Raw genomic sequence first — 19,376 nt, 5'->3', positions numbered from 1 at the left:
TACTGGAAAGTCACTGCTGGGTTTTGAGCAGAGGATTGGCGTTAACACATCGCATTTTAGGAAGTCAATTCTGAGAGCAGAGACGAGAGACAGGCTGGGTGGTCACTGGAACCTCAGGGGAGTCCTATATGTGCCAGGACCAGGCTTGCTCAGTGGGTACCTGGAATCCCACTGTGCGCAAGCCAGTGTCCCACATGAGTGACCCTCCCCTGATGATGCTGAGTTTCAACACAGATCATTCTGGTCCTGTGTGCATGTAGTATCCTCTGAGAAACTGCTTGTTCCTCCAAGTTCTCAAAGACTTTCATTTCCCATACTCACGCCGTGTTCTCATGCGTGGCATAACCTCCGTGGATGGCCTAGGCCCCTGTACGTGTATCAGCCTAATGTCATGTGGGTGTAACCAAAGCCTTCTAAGAACCTCTCATTCTGATGACACCCACGTTCTACTTTTCCCTTTTCAAATGGGTGCCCCAACCCAGGCAAGACTCTTGTGACTAGCATCTCCCATATGTCAGCAGCGACCTTAAGTTGCCCCAGGCTAGTGGACTGCCATTCAAGGAGTCTGTTTCTGCAGCTGGATATGAAGCCCAGGACAGCGAAGTTCATCAGGATTCCTCTCCAGAAGCTCAAGCCAGGGGCTTAAAAGAAGCTCTGCTTGTCACAGAGTTAATCCCATTCACACGATTCCTGTCCACGCGCCAGGCTGCCTGAAATTGGACCCACTAGGGATGCCGGCTTTATGACGTGAGGTCAGCCTGGCAAATTCTGGAAACTTAAGGGACACAGCCGGTGTCTTGGGAGGAGTGATGCTCTGGGCACTGGAACAATGGACTTCCAGTTCCGTGAGAGACTGTGGATTGAGAGAGATGGTCCTTCCAGCTCTGACAGCCTGGGCTGAAGATCTGAGCTTTCCCTGTGCCCGAAGCACAAATCCATACCACCAGCACCGGACAGACGTCCACCTAGGGCACGCCCCACACCGTGGTGGGCCCCACCAGGGCATGAATACACACAGGTTCCTCAGAGGCCACGGATCCCATGACTTGGAAACTCCCAAGACCAAGGCTCTTCACTGTGTCCTTTCTCCAGTGGGTAGAGAACAGTGGTGGGAGCCAGTCCATCTTCACTCCTCTCCCTAAAGACCCTGGGAGTTAGTCGGGGGTCTGGGAAAGGCCACGAGGAACGAGGAAAAACCCTATTATTTCAATTTTGTGAAGGTTGACAGGAAGGCTAAATATTGAGAACCTCTTCCACTTAGGAATGCTCCGTGCTATTTTTCTGGGCATTCTTGTGGGACTCCATGCTATAGGGTTTCAGCTCAGAATACAACCACCATTGCTATCAACTACCGTGTGCCAGGCAGTGTACTGGGGCTGTGCCAGCTGTATTTATCCCTCACAGCAACGTTGTAAAGGCATTACAAGGATGCCTGTTTTGCAGATGAAGAAATAGAGCCACAAGGAGATTATGTAATTTGCCCAAGGCCACATCATAAGTAGCAGAACCAGGATTCTAACCCAGGTCTGCCTTCCATATTCTTTGTCCTGCACTGACAAGCCTAAACCTTGCCATATTGATGACAGTCGTCTTGGGTTTCCATCACCACCTCCTACCACACAAGTCTGTGGAGTATTAGAAGGAAGGACGACAAGGATGGGGTCCCCTTTCCAAAACTTTTCATCATATACCTTAGGGGCACATTCTCTCAGGTCCTTGTGCACATAGGTGGGCAAAGACAGAGTTGGTTCCACCAGCCAGAGAGCCTGGAACCTTGGGGCTGGTGGGCCTTGGTGGTCTGGCCTCGGCACTGGAATCCAAGCTCCCAGAACGTCCAAGCTGGAGGGTCCCTGGAGATGAGTAAGCTCCTGCGAGGTGGCAGGTAAAGACACTGACTCAGGAGGACGCGAGCTACCCGAAGCCACGGAGCTAGCTAGAACGCTGTGTGTGTGTGAGCGTATGTGTGTGTGAGTGTGCATGCACGTGCACGTGCACATGCTGGAGATGACAGTGGGGGCCTCCTATCTCCCAGACCCTACGGACGAGTTCAGGTGAGAAGGCCTTGGAGCCGTCGTCCATATCCAGAGTGGTGGCCCACGAAAAAGGTTATTTTAAAAATGTGTTTTGTTTTAACGTAAGTAGTGTCTTTGGGACCAGGTGACCCCAAGAAGTGTCAACAGGAGAGTGGCGGATGAGACACAAAAGAGCAGGAAGCCAATGTAGGTTCATTAATGATCAGGTCACTGCTTTGGGCAACTGGGGTTCAACCCCATGGGGCACGTCTGGGAGATGGTGTGAAATGTGTCTCAGAGCTGCCCTGCCCCAGAGACAAGGACGCTGGGGTATTTGTCGACCAGCCTCAACTACCATTGAGGTACTCAGTAGCACTGCTACTGAGGGGCACCAACTCCTGAGAACCTCCTGCCAAGCATCCTCCAGCAGCATAAAGGGAGCAAAGGGCTATCTTTAAAGGTGTTTGGTCTCTAAAGAGTCTTGAAAACCTTTTAGGGTTAAGAAGCCTTGGGCATCAGTACCAAGGACAGTGCAGAGCAGAGATGGGTGAGACCCAATGCTGTCCCCAGGAGGCAAGCTGTGCTGGGAGTGGGAAAGGGCTACTTCCATAGGCTCTGCGGGAAGAATGGCCATGTCCTATCACAAGAGGAGCTGAAGTTAGATCTTAAAAAGAACTTCCTGGTGATACTAGTGAAAAAGCCACGTACTTAGAGCTCATCCAACTCTACAGCTTGATTGATGGCCACAGAAGAAATGACCAAGCAAAGAATCATGCAGTGGCAAGGAGCTTGAGGCTGCTCGTCGCTAGGGCTGGCCAGTGAGCTCTTCTTTGTCTATGTTTGGTGGGGTGCAGGGGAGTGCTGGGGGGGACAGAAGAAGTTGAATGAAGAGAGGATTCTTCACTCCACCCTTGCTTATTCTAGCACCAGGAGGCTCCAAAGTTTGGGTGGAAACAAGAGCTTGAAGAGGTCCCTTCTCTGGCACGATTGGGGGCATCTTACGTGGGACAAAGCCGTGGAAGAAATAAGCCCTAAGGTTGACTGGCCCTCAACCAGAGCCAGCCCACCTCCCTGGGCCCCCACTCCTCATATGCGGAAAAGGGAGATGGGAAGGATGAACTAGATAACCTTAGAGACTCTGTCCACTGCTGAGGCCATGCCAGTAGCCTTGGGTTCTCTTCAATTCATCCTTCAACAAGTGTTTATTGAGCCTTCGTTGTTTGCTCAGCACTAACTGGGGAGAAAGGATTCGCATAGAATACAAGCGCTGGGCTCTGGTGGGGGCGGGGAAGGGAGATGGGGGAAATAAGAGTTAAGGTTTACGGAGCATTTAGTCTGTGCCGGGCACTGTGCTAAACACCTCACATACGCTGACTCCCTTACGCCTTGCATGAGCCTGTAGGGCAGGTACTAGTGCCTCCTCTATACTGATGAGGAAACCAGGGGTCAGGGAAAAAGCCGCTTGACCAAAGCCACACAGCAGTGGGGCTGCACTGGAGCCCACACCGTGAGCCGAGATGCGTCTCCTCAGTGCAGGAGGCGGTGACTCTCTGGTGTTCTAGCAGATGGAGCCTGAAAGCTGGAAACACCGGAACGTCTTCATGCAGGAGATGGCTCAGCACTGGGCCTTGGGGACGGGCAGAATTCAGAGGCTGGCCGGGGAGGGGAGCAACCTGAGTGTAGCAGCCCCCCGGGCAGCCAGAGTGTCGTCTTAGAGGAGGCGGGTGGGCAGCAGCTATGGCCAGCCTGCTGCTGGCTCCACAGGAAGAGAGTAGGGGCTGGGGAAGAACAGATACTTCATAACCCAAGCCAGGATTATAAGCACCACTCCTCCCCCAGACCCTTTGGGCAGTCTACAGAGGGAGCTGGCTCAGCGAGGATCAGCTTCCTCCCAGCTACTTCAGCCACTGGCCAGAAAGCCAGGCCATTGGTAATTACGGTAGTTAACACACATAGAGCAGGGACCAGGGGCCAGGCCATGGGTAATTACGGTAGTTAACACACACAGAGCAGGGACCAGGGGCCAGGCCATGGGTAATTACGGTAGTTAACACACATAGAGCAGGGACCATGGGCCAGGCACGGCTTTAAGAACTTTAACTAGCTTAAGCCTTCCAGCATCCTTATGAGGTAGGCACTAGTAGTATTCCTGCTTTATAGATGGGGAAACAGAGGAAACGTGAGGTTACGTAACCTGCTCAGGGCCCCAGAGCCAATAAGAGGCAGGGCCCAGCCTGGAACTCAGGTAGTCTACCCTTAAGCACCTGCTCTACCGCTTCTAAGCAGGTTCCTGAGCTGCGGCCAGTGCCAGCCACTCCTTCCCTCTGCCCCCCGGGGACCCTCCACAAGTTCAGGCTCTCCTCCAGGGCTGGGGCCCTTCCCTAATGGGGACCGCAGGAGGCCCCCACCAGCCCCTCCGCTGGTGAGGCCCGTCGCTGCCAGAGGGCCCCAGCCCCCCTCCCCCGCACTCACATGCACCCCGCCCCTACCCCCAACCGAGCACAGTTGCCTTTCGTTCACAGTGACGGCTCCTGCGCCCAGGCCGGTGCGGGCACGGAGGACTCCGTGGCGGCGGCGGCGGCGGCGGCGGCCGGCAGACCCAGTGCCCACGCCCCGAAGGCTCAAGCCCAGGAGCTGCAGGAGGAGGAGAAGCGGCCGGGGGCCGGGGGCGCCTCCCCGCGGGCCGGCCTCCACTGCGCGGCCTCCCCCAGCAGGCAGCAGCCTGTCCCGGCAGCTGCGCTCTGCGCCCGCGCCCCTGCCGCCTCCGATTACGAACTCTCCCTTGACCTAAAGAATAAACAGGTACCCAGGGCCTCCGAGGGGGGTGGGAAGGGTGGTGGAGGGCCCTGTCTCGGGCGCTGTCCAGGGTACCAGGGATGCCCCTGTCTAGGCCGCCTCTGCTGCAGGCAGACCTCTTTGCCTCTAGTTCTCCCAAACTGGACCAAGTGACTGCCCTTCCCTGCAGCCCAGTTCCTCAGGCAACCAGCCTTCCGTGGCAGGGGTCACCCTTGTAATGCCAGGCCCACAGGCAGCGTGTTCAGGGCTCTGCCCCTCTTACCACTGCAGGAAGACCAGCTGCTGACACAATTCCCACCCCAGAAGAGACGGCCCAGCTTACCTGCCCACCCAAGGGGCCAGCCCCCTGCTCAGCACACACAGGCTCACATGAGGTTTGAAGACAGTGGTCTCCTCCAGGTAGACTGAGGAGTCCCAAGATCAGCCCAGACTGGGGGAGTCCAAAGACCCCCTTATTGGAGAACAAATTGCACTGAGGAGTTCTGAGCCTCCAGCTTCCATTCTGTGAAGCAGGAGGAGAAAGAAGTCAGTCACTGGGTCCCAGCTGAACCCTCCAAAATGATAACGGCATGGCCTGTACGGGTGGGAAATTAAGAGACCTGAAGGAAGATCTGTGTGTGTGTGTATGTGCGAACGCATTTAGAGAAAGAATTTATGACTTAATATTGCTAAGAAAGAGCATTGAGCACGGAGCACAGATGTGGGATCCAATCCTTGTTCTTATTCTAGTTCCTCTGTGACTTGGGAAAATGCCAGTTAAGCATTCTGGGCTTTGGTTTCCTCATCAGCAAAATTGGGAATTAGATCTTGAATCATCTCTGAGGTCCCTTCTAGCTCTAACAGGTGTAGGTTCTAAAGAACCATTCTTTAACCCAACGGACTGTGAGTTTTCGAAGCGAAGCTAATAGAAAAGTCACTAAGACTGAGTCAAGCCCAACCAGTCTTTTCTTCCTTTCAGCATAGATGTCCAGCTATTATCCAAGGTCAGGGGCTGCAGGCGGTGCACCAGGCTTCAGTAAAGTATTTGACAAAATCTCCCGTGATATCTACGTGGACAGGGTAGGAAGTGGGTTAGTTGACAATATAGTCGGGTGGGCCGTTCTCAAACGGAATTGTCAAAAAACACTGATTTTTCTATCAGTGCCAGTGCCAGGGTCATTGAGTGGGGCACTGTCCTTGGTCCTGCCCAGGTCAACCATTTCAAAAAAAGGACTGATGCAAAGCTGAAAGGGAAAAGCTAATACCTTGATGACAGAATCCCAGATTTGAAAAAAAGAAAAAAACTCATTAGGAAATATTGTTTAAGTGGAAAAACATCAGATGAAAGAGGGAAAAATCTAAAGTTCTGTTCTTAGCTTTGAAAATCCCACAGCACTACTATAAGATGAGCAGGCTTGGTCGCGGGTGAGAGGCCTTCGGGATTCAGTTGACTGTAAGCTCAAGATGCGTCAATAGCCCATGAAGCGGTTGCCAATGATATGGGTCCAGCAGCCTTCACAGAGGGCTGGATAAAACCCCCCGTGCAAGGGGGCAGCTGCCTGGAGCCCCACACTAGTTACTGGTCAGGCCGTCTGGTTCTAGGGGTTTCATTTAAGAGAGAAAGAGAATCTTGAGGTTCTAAGGTTCTTCTAAGAAAGAAAACAACTGGCTGGGGTCATACGGGGAAACTGTAGACATGAAAACCAGTTTTAGACATGGAAGAGCTGAATGTGAATTGGCTGGATTAGATTATTTTCTATCATTCCAGGTAAAAATAGTGGTACTAATGCATGAAACTTGTAGGAGAGGAAGGGGTTTGTTTTTAGCTCCGTTAACAATTAGAGCTGTTAAAAATGTAGACTGTCCCGCTTCTGAGGTAGAGAAGGCCCATGCCGGGGCTGGGAGGCAGTCCATCTGGAACCGCATGCTGTGATGTGGGCGGTCAGCTGGCACAGATGAGAACGTCCTCTCAGTTCCACTCGGCTCCGCCCCTTGAGGACAGAGACCGTGTCCTATTCATCCCATCCCCTGGCATCCAGCAGAGTGCCTCGGGCAGAGGAAGAGCTTAGCGAGTGAATATTTTTTGAATAACTGCGATGCGTAAAGCAATGAGGGAGTGGGGTACCAAAAAGAAAAAAAACATGGTCCCTACCTGCTCCCCAAAGAGATTACAGTTCAATTTAAGGAGTACCCTGTTAGTAACACCAAAGGAAACTGGTGCTTCTGCTTGGGCAGGGAATTAGTTTAATTCTAACTGATTAGTGGGATAGGGAGCGTTGTGCAGGGTTCTGACGGGCACTGTGGACCTTTTTCATGGTGGGCATAATTCTAGTAGATGGGTTTGCATGTCAGGCCAGCAGCAGTGGGGCAGGAAAGATGAGGGCTGGTACGGGTGTGGTGGAGCCCTCGTGCCCTGGGGAATAGCCCGCCTCCCCTGGCCCCTGTAGCTCTCCAGGCCAAGACAGGCTAGGGGTGGGAAGGGGAGGGGAGAAAGGGACTGAGGGGAGCAGAGTGGCTAAAAACACAGCACACGTTTACAAAAGATGGAGCTCCACAACTCTCTCTTCTGCAGATGAACTGTGTGACCTTAGGCAAGTTGCTTAACTTCTCTGGGCCTCAGTTGCCTCATACAGCCCTTTGCCTCTACTGCTAACTTTCCTACCCCCCTCCTACTCCTGCACTGGCCTCATTCACTCCTTCTCTTGCTTTAGGACTTGCTCTCCCGCACCTTCCTCCTCGCTGGCAGCTCTCCCCGCCCTCCCAAGGCTGTGTTGGATGCCCTTTCTCGGTGGTCCCACAGCACCCAGGCGTTCCCTGACATAGCCCTTCAGCCCAGGATCACCATTCCTGTTTACTTGACGTCTCCTTTAAGGCAGGGCAAAGACATCCATCATGACACCCCTGGTGCCCGACACAGCGCCTGACATGAGAAGATGCTCAAAGGATGAAGAGGGGAAAGTAACAGTTCAGTGACCTGAAGGGGATGGGGATGGGTATGAAGCCCGGGCCAGGTCCTGACTCTATCTCAGGTTTCTTAGAGATCTAGGATTCAGTATTCTGCTCCTGTGACCCTCATGAGTCGCCCACATCCTGTGGTCCTTGGGCTGGAAGGGATCTGGGACAAAATCACTATCTCCCCAGTTCACCAACCTGCCAGGCCCGCTCCATCGGCCAGTCCAAACTCCCAGGTGTTTTCCGTGGCTCCTCTCTCCGCCCTGCGTCTGATCCAGCCCCCCACCCCCCATGCTACTCTTAACCACTTCCCAAGTCCCATCCTCTCCTGCCATCCCCCCCTGCCCCGGCCCTAGGCCTGTGTGCCCCTGGGGAAGCCTCCTATAGACCCTCTGCTTTGACCCAGTCCCCACACCGCAGCTGCATCACAGCGGTCACGGTACCCCACACGGAGGCGCCTACGGCCCCTCGTTTTCTAGGGGACAAGGACTTCAGGCTCTGCCGCCCCCAGATCCGCCCCCACATCCTGCCTTGCTCCCACTCGGGGCTCCAGCTGTGCCTCTTGGCTGTCCTTTGAGCCCTCGTGTACTTCGCTTCCTCTGCTGGGAACACTCCCCACCCATCCCCGGTCACACTCACCTGGGTGATCCCTACTCACAGTTCAGCCTGGGCTCAGAGCCCCCGAGCCGGGGAGTGCCCACGGCGGGCTCTGCCGTCTGGCCGCATCCCCCTCGTGAGGGCAGGGGCTCTGTCATGCCCAGGCTGTTCCTGCGCCCAGCACAGCCTGGCGCCTTGGAGGAGCACAGGGATGGACGAGCCAATGAATGAATGAGGCCCCCAGGCTTCCCTGTTCTCTGTCCCCGAGCACTGTGCGCCGACTGGCCCCCTCCCCGAGGCCCCACAGGGAGGAGACTGTCTTCCTTTGCTTGCTCTGCCCTCAACTCTCCCATTTCACCTCAAGGTGATCCTTGGGGCTCCACCCTAGAGGGAGGGAGCATGTGGACCCCTTGCGGGGAGGTTCCTTTAGGAAGTGGCCATGGCAAAGATACAGAGAGCACGCATGTGATTTCCAAGTTCAAGTTCTCTAGGGAGTTTGTGTCCTGTTCTCTGCGCCTGTCGGGTAGCACCCACTGGAGCCCATCTGGGATGTCCAAACCGCATAGATCTCTGTGTTGTCCAAGCCCGGCGGCCGTGGAGCTGTGTTCACAGCATCCAGGCCCTGCTCCTGAGTCAGGGTCCTGGGTGGCAGCCGCTCTCTGTCTGGAGAGCAGATCTCCTGGACCCCAAGCCTCAGGGTCCAGCCTAACCATGGGGTGCCTCTCAAGGCGAGAAGTGGTGGCCATGTTTCCAGGTCACCGTCCCTCTCTGGGCCTCAGTTTGCTCACTTGTGTCTGAGGCTCTGTCCCGCTCTGAAGGTGAGAGCGCTACCGCGGGCGTGAGGGCCGCAGTGGACCAGCCTGCCGAGGGTGGCGGTGAAGGCAAGATGCGCCAGGGTGCTGCTCTGTTCCGTGGTCTCAGTTCGGGGAGCGGCGGTGCACAGCTGCTGTGCTGGGCCCCACGCGAGGCCTGGGGGCACCGCGATGCGGAAGACGCAGTCCTGGGTCTCAGGGAGCTCCGGTGCCAGTGGTGGGCGCTGACACAGGGAGGCACAGGCGACACTAACAGCACTGCAGCACTTTCTGTGCGCCATTCCCCCCCGCCCATCTGCACAATGTCCCTGCGGCCTGAGACTCTCACTGTCCCCATCTTAGGAATGAGAAGACAGAGGCTTAGTGATGTTAAGTGACTTGCCTAAGGACACATTCCTAGGTATGCACCCCGGTGCAACCAGAACAGACGCCACAGTCCACGATTTTAACCCAGAGTGCTCCCCATCTGCTGCCACCGCCATGAAGGGGTAGGTTCTGCGGAAGCGGTGTGCAGGGCACTGCGGGATCCTGGCACAGGGCAAGTAGCCCGACCAGGGTTCAGAGCAGGCTTCCTGGAGCAGCCCCACCCGAGGGAGTATCTGGCTCAGGGAGCAGCTGAGCCGTGGCTCTTCCCCAGCGCCCCTACCTGGCTGCATTGGGAGAGGGTCCCAGGGCAGTCCTGCTCCCCAGCAGGCCTCTGTGCCCCTTGCCATGCTGAACACTTTCTGTGTTTTGGACGGTGGGCAGGGAGGTGGGCACACAGAGAAGAACAACCCTGCTCACTGCAGGCCACCCGTCCTGCGGGCTCCTCTCCCCTCCCCAGACTCTGCCCGGGAGCCTCAGGTGAGGTGTGAGGTTCGCCTCGCCAAGGTCTGCAGACTCACACCACGTACTGCGTTAATCTTCTCAACTGAGAAATCCTGGCGCACGTGGGACCCGTCCCCGCCCCCTCACCCGGGCCTGGTGCCCCAACGTCCCTCAGAGGCCCCGTCGGGCTCAGCCATGCAGCAGCTTGGAAGAGGGAGCCTGTTCTGATGAACACTGAAGGCTCGTTAGCGAGACAGCGCCAGCCCCGCCCACTGCCTCCCCAGCAGGAGCCGAGGGATGGCTCTCCTGGGAGGAGGGAGGCCACAGTTACCCAGGACTCACGGGTATTCCAGGGAAGTGGGCGGAGCTGCTCCTTGGCCGGTGGGCCCAGGGACCCCTCCCTCCCACGAGCTGGTCCCTCAGCTCTCTGGCCTGGCCCTGCTAAGAACAGGGTCAGGGAGGTGAGAGCGGCCTGGCTGGGGCGGATGGAGCTGACCCGGGGAACCACCGATTCCCCAAGGCCTGTGACCATGGGGGCAGGGGAATGCACATGGGGGGCGGGGCCGGTGGTACAGCCTTTGGCTCCAAGCCCAGACCCAGAAGACAGCCTGGACTGCATTTCCCCTGGTGCAGAGGAGAGAGTTCAGTTTAGTTCACGACCGCAAACATTGATTAAGCCCCAAACATGGGTCTGGCTCAGCGCTGGGCACGGGGGATGCAGAGGCGGATTACGCTGGGCCGCCTGTGACGCACCGTCTGGGGTGCTGAGATGCGAAGGAAGCGGTGGGGACACTGGGGGCAGCAGGCACGAGGCCAGGATGAGTGGCAGCCAGCTGTGTTAGACGATGGGGACAAACGGTGACGATCCCTCAGCTGAATTCAGAGACCGTCCTGAGCTGTGGCTTCGGGCCAGGCTCTGGGCTGAGGCCGTCCGTGCACCAGACGATGCGAAGGCCACATCCGGGGCCTCCAATAACTTATGCTTAATGGAGTCTTGGGGAGGGGAGAGGGGAGGGAAGCCTAAGTTAGATGAATACCACCAAGATTAGCAGGGGAAACTGAGTGTCAAAGAGAAGCACGAAACAACCTTCGGGGGGGCGTGGTTCAGGTCAGGGAGACCCCGTTCTGGTTGGGGGAACTGGGAGGCTTCGTGGAGGAGGCACATTTGAAGAAAGGGGAAAGGGCATGAGAGTGGGAGGTGAGGCTGGGGAGGACAAAGCCGGCTGCGGGGAGGCTGAGCGGGACATCGGAGGAGCAGGAAAGCCTAGTTGCGGGGGGGGGAGCAGGAGGCGGGTCTGGCGCGTGAGTGTGGACTCCGCGTAGTAGGAGGGGCTGGGGGTTAGGCGGGGCCAGGCTGCTCAGCGCCAGACCCCCGGGAGATGGTGTTTACACTTGTTTAGGGCAATGGTCTCAAGCGCCGGAAGTCCTGTGTTTACACCCGCTCTCTGAGGATACTGATCAGGGGAATATAGTGCAAGGTGGATGCGGGGTTGTCAGAGTGGTCCAAATGGGGGGTCCAGGAGAGCCCCACGTGGTGACAGTCTGGTGGAAAGTTCAGGATGATTGCAAAAGGCATGGAGGGGGCGCTATAGGACTTTCAGCCTGACAAATGCAGAGGATAAGGCAAAGGCCGACCCAGAGACAAAAGCGAGGTCCCCAAACTGGATGACCTTGTAGCCAGGGTGCTGTTAGGTGAATAAGGACGTCATCCAGAGCTGGTTTGGGTGAGCCGGGGCAGACGATGGGCTCTTGGAAATGTAGGTCTAGGATGGAGTCCAGGGATGGAGAGTTGAGAGTCCCAGAATCATCACTGTCAACATCAAACTGCTACCACTTATTGAGCACCTACTGTGTGTCAGGTGCTACGGGAAATAATTTAATTCTCACAACAAGCTACAGAGTCAGCAGGATTAGCTTCATTTAACAGATGAGAAAACTGAGGTTCAGAGACGTTAAGAAACTTGCCCAAGGTCAACCATCAGGGAAGAGGCAGATCTGGGACTGGGTATTTCCCCTGTGGGCTTGCTCATCCACCTATCAGAGTGAATGGAAGACGAGGTTCTCAGACAAGAGGTGAGAAGACATTAGCCGGCGGGACACCTTTAGAGTTGCCACGAAGGCTCTGCATGAGCTAGTTCTCATTTCATCAGCTGTTAGTTATCAGCTACCAGGGGGCTGCTCTAAAGACTTCCAACATAGAAGTCAAGGAAGACATCCAGAAATGCACAGGAAAATCATTAAAATGTGTCTGGAGAACGGAAGAGAGCACACATATGACTTGTAACTAGCACGGTTAGGGACCTTGTGGTCAGAATATAGGCTCAAGGAGCTGTATGGAGACAGGAAATCCAAGATAGACTGGGTCATGAGAGCGGAGGACAAAGTTTCAAGGTGACAAAGTATCAAAGCTGCAGAAAGGATGGGGAGGAAGGCTGAGGATGGGATTTAGTGATTGAAGGTTATCAGTACCTTTCTGAGAGTCATTTCATTAGCCTGGTGGTAGCAGGAGGCAGCTGCAAGCAGTCAGGGCACACGGGGCGGGCCAGTGGTTCGGCACGTGCTCACGGACCGGGGCGGGCCAGTGGTTCGGCACGTGCTCACGGACCGGGGCGGGCCAGTGGTTCGGCATGTGCTCACAGACCGGGGCAGGCCAGTGGTTCGGCACGTGCTCACGGACTGAGGCAGAGCGGGCAGACTGGTCCTCCTATAGGTTTGGTGGAAAAATACAGAGATTGGGCTAGTGGCCCAGAGCAGGGGAGTCAAGCAGGGTCATGTTTCAGCCTGGGACATTAAGGAGGGTCTGTAGGCTGGTGGAAAGGAGTCAAAACCAGGGTGGAGGCTGGAAATGCAAGTAGGAGAGACTAGGGGATGAAGTAAACTTACAAAGGAGGCCAGAGAGGGTGAAATCATCAGCCCGGGAGAGAAAAGTTACGGTCAGATTAGGAAGGTTTTAAGTTATTCAGTAAATATTCATTGAAGATCTACTATGGACTCTAAGCACTGGGGATAGAGCAGTGAGCATGGCAGGCAAAGCCTACCTTCATGCGGCTCACAGTCCAGTGGAGGACCCGAGGCAACAGACTCAGGAATTTAAAATCTGCTTTTCTTCTCTCCTTGGGTGAAGCGTGGACACTGGCTGGTAGAAGAAGTCTCCTCAGTTATCTCAGCCAGCCCGTGCCTCTAGGTGGGATGACACCATGCCAGGGGGTGGACCTTTCACCATTCTGGAAACACTTCAGGCAATGGATTTCATACCTTCCCTCTATTGCCAGTAGCATCTCATCATCTGAAGAGAAGCTCTTGGGCCAGGGGTTTCCCTAGACCTATGAGCAGGCCAGGGAGGAAGGAGATGTGAATTCCTGTCTGGGGTCAGCTGCTCATGGTGCTTGGGGAGGGGTAAATGGGAGGTGCAACTGGCAAGAAGGAGGCAGGTGAGCAGTCAGCTCCCCTCCCTCCCTACTCTTCCCCTTGGAGGACTTTCCTGCCAAGGCCGATTCTGGGCCTCAGGAGCTACCATGCTCTCTTCCTTCTGGTGTGATTTCTGCAGAAGCAGGAGGAGAAGGCATCAGAGGCAGATACCTGTGTTTCTCTGGGGCCCCTGGGTACATGAGGTCATACCTAGATAAAAGCCCACAGGCAACTGTCCAGTTGGTATGGCAGGCAGCATTCTAAGAGGGCCCCAGAGATGCCTGATCCCGGTGGACATGCCTATATAATCCCCTCCCCTGGAGTGTGGGCGGGACTAGTGAATATGATGGGTGTCACTACTACGATTAAGTTACCAATCAGTTGACATTGAGTTAGTCAAAAGGGAGGTCATCCCGGGTGGCCTGAATGAATCAGGTGGACCCTTTAAAGGCAGTGAGGCCTCACACAGAGGCTCTCTTGTTGGCCTTGAAGGAGCAAACGACCACGCTGTGAAGGGGACCAGGTGGCAGAGAACAGCAGGCAGCTTCTGGTAATTGAGGCCTCAGTCTTAAATCTCCAGGAGCTGAAATCCACCAACAGGAGTGAGCTTGAAAGAGGACCCCGACCCGCAGATGGGACTGCAGTCCTAGCTGACACCTTGATTTCAGCCTGGTGAGATCCCGCGCAGAGAACCCAGCTGAGCTGTGCCCAGACTGCTGGCCCCCAGAACTGCGAGGAAATAAACGGTGTTGTTTTAAGCGGCTACCTTTGTGGTAATTTGTTCTGCAGCAGGAGATAACTAACACACTTGGCATGCTTTAGAAGAGCGCCTTGGATGTCCCTGCAACACCAGGGCCGTGAGTCCCAGGAGAGCTTCCTGCCTCCTGCTTAAGGCCTTGCACCTTGTGAACTGCAAGTGCTTCTGGGAGGAGTCCTATAGGAAGACTCAGTGGCCTTCTAAACCTTAATATGAATACGTTTTCCAAGTCTCTTCAGAGAGAAGCATTGGATGTGGGGAGAGAGGCAGCATAATGCCACTAGGCTTGGGGATGGGAAAGGGCATTGGACGGTGAGACAGGAAGAGCTCAGGACACACACTGAGGAGGTCCCGTTTACCTGGGCTTGTCCCTGGGCATTGGGATTGTATCTATGAGGTCTCCTGGGCTAGGAGGGTGTCTCTGCTGGTCCAGCTGTGGGGCACCCACAGGGAAGGGACAGAGGGGGCTGCCAGGGTAGTTGGGAAGTAGTCACTCCAGCTGCAGTCCCTGGGGGAGCGGGAAGCGCGGTGAAGTGTTCCTTGTATTGGGGGATGAAATTTGGCCTTTGTGTCTGTACCCCTCCCCGCATGATCCTGGGGGAGGATGGAGGAGTGACGTTGTTCTTGCCTGGAGTTATTAATAATTTCAGCCACCTGTCCCGATTCTTAGTTCAGGAAAGCTACTCTGTGTAAGTGGAGTGTACGGCTGGGAATACATGGTTTCAGGGCCCAGGAATACGTTCTCACTTCCCAGTCTTCTCTAAGGACTATGGAACCCACCACAGTGCTACCATTTTGTCCATCCCCTTCACACAGGCTTTGTCTGTTATTTAAGTGCAAAAATGTCTGGGAAGGAGCACTGCTAACTGTTACTGGTCATTCACACCTCGGGGGAATGTCTTTCTAGTCCTTTCCTGAGAGGTTTTTGATAAGAGAGAAGAAGTGAGAGCTTAGCAACCCAAGGAGGAGAAAAGACCACAGATGGGGGACAGAGCTGAGAGGAGGGGAGGAAGGGCCTTGAAGGCAGACTGGCCAGTGCCAGAAGTTTTCCTGTGTTCACATCTGCCCAGATGAGGCAGGGCCGTCCCCACCCCGGGCCCTGCCAACCAGCCCCACCAAGCCCTGCCCTGGTGGTAACAGCTCCCATTGTTGGAAACAGAGGTGGCTGGAATTGTGGAGCAGGGTAGCCTGGAGGGACTCCCCTTATTGAAACATCCATCCACCATCCATCTGTCTTTTTATGAAATTCACATTTATTGAGCTCTACCCTGTGCCAGTCCTTGGGCTGGATGCTGGGAACACAGAGATGATCCAACCCCAGTCCCAACCCTTATGAGGCTCCCAGGAACAGGAAACTACCCCAATGCATGACACGAATGCTGAGAAAGAAAGCGGGTGTACAGGAGTAGCAGCGATGTTTTTTAGCCTTTCTATTTAATTTTCAATTTTCTATTATTTAAAAATACACACAAGGGCTTCCCTGGTGGCGCAGTGGTTGAGGGTCCGCCTGCCGATGCAGGGGACATGGGTTCGTGCCCCGGTCCGGAAGGATCCCACATGCCGCGGAGCGGCTGGGCCCGTGGGCCATGGCCGCTGGGCCTGCGCGTCCGGAGCCTGTGCTCCGCGGCGGGAGAAGCCACGGCAGTGAGAGCCCCGCGTACAGCAAAAAAAAAAAAAAAAAAAAAAAAAAAAAAAACACACAAAAGTAGAAAGAGTAGTGTAATAAACTCCCATTTAACCACCACCCAGCCCTAACAAGTTTTATTAATAGTTTCATCTAGCCCTCCCACTTCTTTTGATGGAGTATTTTAATACAAATTCAGGATGTCATGCATTTCAGCCATGAACTCCACCGTATGCATCTCTGATACGAACATTTGGAAATAACCGCCCCCTACCATTCGCACCTCGTCCATCCCCTGCCCCTGGCATCACCAATCCCGGAATCCAGTCCTACATCCCACACCTCTGGGAGCTTTGGCATCTCAGGCCATGGCGTGCTAGGGTTTTCAGACATGAGCCCGTCAGTGCCCCGAAGCTGTACCTTCCCGCGCCACCGCCGAAGTTTAGCAGCTCAACCCCCTGCCCCAGTCGACAGCCGCCGCCACCGTCTTTCTCAAGGACTGTCACACCCCTTCCCTAACTGCGCTCGCGCCTCTTTGTCTTCGCTGCAGATTGAAATGCTAGAACACAAGTACGGGGGCCACCTGGTGTCCCGGCGCGCCGCTTGCACCATCCAAACCGCCTTCCGCCAGTACCAGCTCAGCAAGAACTTCGAAAAGATCCGCAACTCGCTCCTGGAGAGCCGCCTGCCGCGGCGCATCTCCCTGCGCAAGGCGCGCGCGCCCACGGCCGAGAGCCTGGCGGCCGAGAGGGCGCTCCTGGAGGGCTGCGGCCTCTCGGGGCTGCCGCTGGCGCGCTCGCCCTCCCTGCCGCCCACCATCGCGGGCACACTCACCGAACTGGAGGACTCCTTCACCGAGCAGGTGCAGTCCCTGGCCAAGTCCATCGACGACGCCCTCAGCACCTGGAGCCTCAAGACCGTGTGCTCCCTGCAGGAGAGCGGCGCTTACCAGATCCACAGGGCCCTGCGCGCGGGCACGGGGCCGCCGGGCCTGGAGACCGAGGCGCGGGAGCCCGAGGGCGCCCACTCGGGGGACTGGGCCGAGCCCACCGAGCCCGCCGGCCCGCCCCAGGGCCACGGCAGCACCCTCATGATGGCCTTCCAGGACGTCACCGTGCAGATCGCCAGCCGGAACATCTCCGTCTCCTCCTCCACGGCTCTGTCCGTGGCCAACTGCCTGGGCGCGCCGACGGCCTCAGCCCCTGCAGAGTCCGCGGCGGGCAAGGCCGAGCAGGACGAGGCCGGCAGGCAGGAGGCCCTGGAGGCCCCCAGCGACGGCCAGGAGGACGTGCCCGCCGAGGGCGCGAGCGCAGAGGCGGGAGCCAACGGGGCCCTGCGCGCCAGCCCGCCGGGAGCCGCGGTGCCGGCGGCGGAGGAGGAGGAAGACGGAGAGGAGGAGGCCGAGGAGGCGGGGAAAGGGGCGGAGGCCGAGGCCGGCGACAGCTCGGAGCAGCTGAGCAGCAGCAGCGCGTCCACCAAATCGGCAGCGTCGGCCTCGGCCTCCAAGGAGGCCCTGCAGGCCATGATCCTGAGCCTGCCGCGCTACCACTGCGAGAACCCGGCCAGCTGCAAGTCTCCCACGCTCTCCACCGACACCCTGCGCAAGCGGCTCTACCGCATCGGCCTCAACCTCTTCAACATGTAAGTTCCAGGAGGTGCGGGGCAGGGGCTGCACTTACGGGTGAGCAGCGGGCCCGGGAATGGACCGAATCGTCCCAGGGTCCTCCCAGGTGGCCTGTGGGCCACGCCTGATCCTTGAGATAGTGTGGGAATACTCATTTTATTTTTATTTATTTATTTATTTTTGCGATACACGGGCCTCTCACTGTTGTGGCCTCTCCCGTTGTGGAGCACAGGCTCCGGACGCGCAGGCTCAGCGGCCATGGCTCACGGGCCCAGCCGCTCCGCGGCATGTGGGATCTTCCCGGACCGGGGCACGAACCCGCGTCCCCTGCATCAGCAGGCGGACTCTCAACCACTGCGCCACCAGGGAAGCTCCTCATTTTATTTTTAATTGATAAGAATTTATGTTAAAGATTAGGGTTAAAACACCTCAAACCTATGCTTTAACCACTAGTACTGCTAGATGAAGCTAGGCTTTGAAAAGTGAGAAAATTTCAGAGAAAATGCACTATTAAGTAAATAATAGTACAAGTAGTATAAGGCTTGGGCAGAAAGCATTCGGGTGGGACATGAAGTTAAGAAAACAGGGAGTATCAATCTCATGGGGTTGATGACACGGAGAGAAGAGGCAGTGACCAAAGGAGGAAAGGGTGGGGGGAGCAGAGACCTGGCGCAAGGAATGGGGGTGCGGGGGGCGGATAGGAGGGGAGCGTCAAGCAAGCAGAGGTGAAGCAGAAGAGAACAGGGGCGTGGGAGCGGAGAAATGAACAACCACCACAGCTCAGAGCCCCCAGCCAGAACTTCCTTGCAACCAAGAGGTATACAGCTGGTGGCAAGCAGAGGAAACACACCTGCCCGTCCTGTGGAGATTTCAAGTACATGAGGCACTCGTCTCCACCCTCCACTCACCCCTTCCTTCATAGCCCTGAGGCGGGAAACACGGCATCCCTCCTGCCTAATCAATGAGGATTGAGCAGAAACCATTCACCTGTGTGTTCATTTACTCATTCAGAAGTTATGTTTGGAGTGCTTGGCACGGAAACCACAAAAATGAGGAAGACACATCCCCCGGTCTCAAGCAGCTTCTATTCTAGGGGGAATAGCTACCGTTCATAGCTCACCTGACATAAAACATTTGCAGATTTCCTAACAAGTTCTAGAGAGAGCATCATTATGCCATTTTACAGACCAGGAAACAGGCTCACACAGGTGAGCTGAGCCCTGTGAAACAGCTAGTAAGCGGCAGAGCCGGGTGAAGTCAGACCTGTATGACTCCCATCGCTGCTCCGTGTATCTCAGGCTGCCACCCTGGTGAGCACAGCCCTACCCTCGCTTCTGCACACACACACGTACCTGGATCCCACAAGACAGTGGTTCTCAAATTATCTATAGTGAAGGACCAGTTTGGGTTTTTACCCAATATGTTGTGGGCTGACACTTCTGTAAAATACAATTAAAATGAGTTGCTAGAAAAACAGTCACATGCTTGGTTGTCCTGAAAATGTCAACGTGCTATAAAAGGGTCTAAAGGCTTAGCCTCTATTTCTGTACTTATCTTCTCCTGGACCGGTAAGCTTCAGCTCAGGGAGCAGCATGGATTTGCAGACCGAGCTGGGAGCACATGGGCCTTAAGACACAGCACTCACACCCACACCCACACACAGACTCAAGCCTGGGAAAGTCAACCCTGAAGAGCAGGGTCTTTCTTGTGTCTGCCACACACAGGGAAGAGGGGTGTGGTAGGAGATCCCACCTCCATTTCCCAGTCTCCTCTGCCCTCCCGGTTCGAGCGTGGGTCCTGAGTGTAGACAGCAGGATACAGGTGGGAGGAAGGGCTGGGGGACCTCAGGGTCAGATCCAGTGGGACTGAGGCAGGAAGACGGAAGGGACACCTCTCCACCTTCTCTGGAATCTACTTGGCCAGACCTCCCCAGTCCCGCACCATCTTCACTCCTGTGCAGGGAGGTTCAGGAGAACGTGGCGAGAGGGGCTTTTTAAGGGGAGCCCCT

General features: G+C 55.8%; 1 protein-coding gene across 6 annotated transcripts in view; it reads left to right on the top strand.

The window, feature by feature from the left end:
* Window positions 1–19,376, top strand: part of IQSEC3 (IQ motif and Sec7 domain ArfGEF 3) — a 100,748-nt gene that overhangs the window by 45,039 nt on the left and 36,333 nt on the right. For all 6 annotated transcript variants that reach the window (XM_049694812.1, XM_049694811.1, XM_049694815.1 and 3 more), the window contains exons 3-4: window positions 4,535–4,814; window positions 16,295–17,385. In XM_049694812.1, coding sequence (XP_049550769.1) covers window positions 4,535–4,814; window positions 16,295–17,385 — 1,371 coding nt within the window. The remainder of the gene's footprint in view (window positions 1–4,534; window positions 4,815–16,294; window positions 17,386–19,376) is intronic.

The sequence above is a fragment of the Orcinus orca genome, chromosome 11 (assembly GCF_937001465.1).
Source record: "Orcinus orca chromosome 11, mOrcOrc1.1, whole genome shotgun sequence".
In the NCBI taxonomy this organism is placed as follows: Eukaryota; Metazoa; Chordata; class Mammalia; order Artiodactyla; family Delphinidae; genus Orcinus; species Orcinus orca.
Note: the sequence above shows the minus strand (reverse complement) of the source record. Positions and strands in the feature narration are given on the sequence as shown.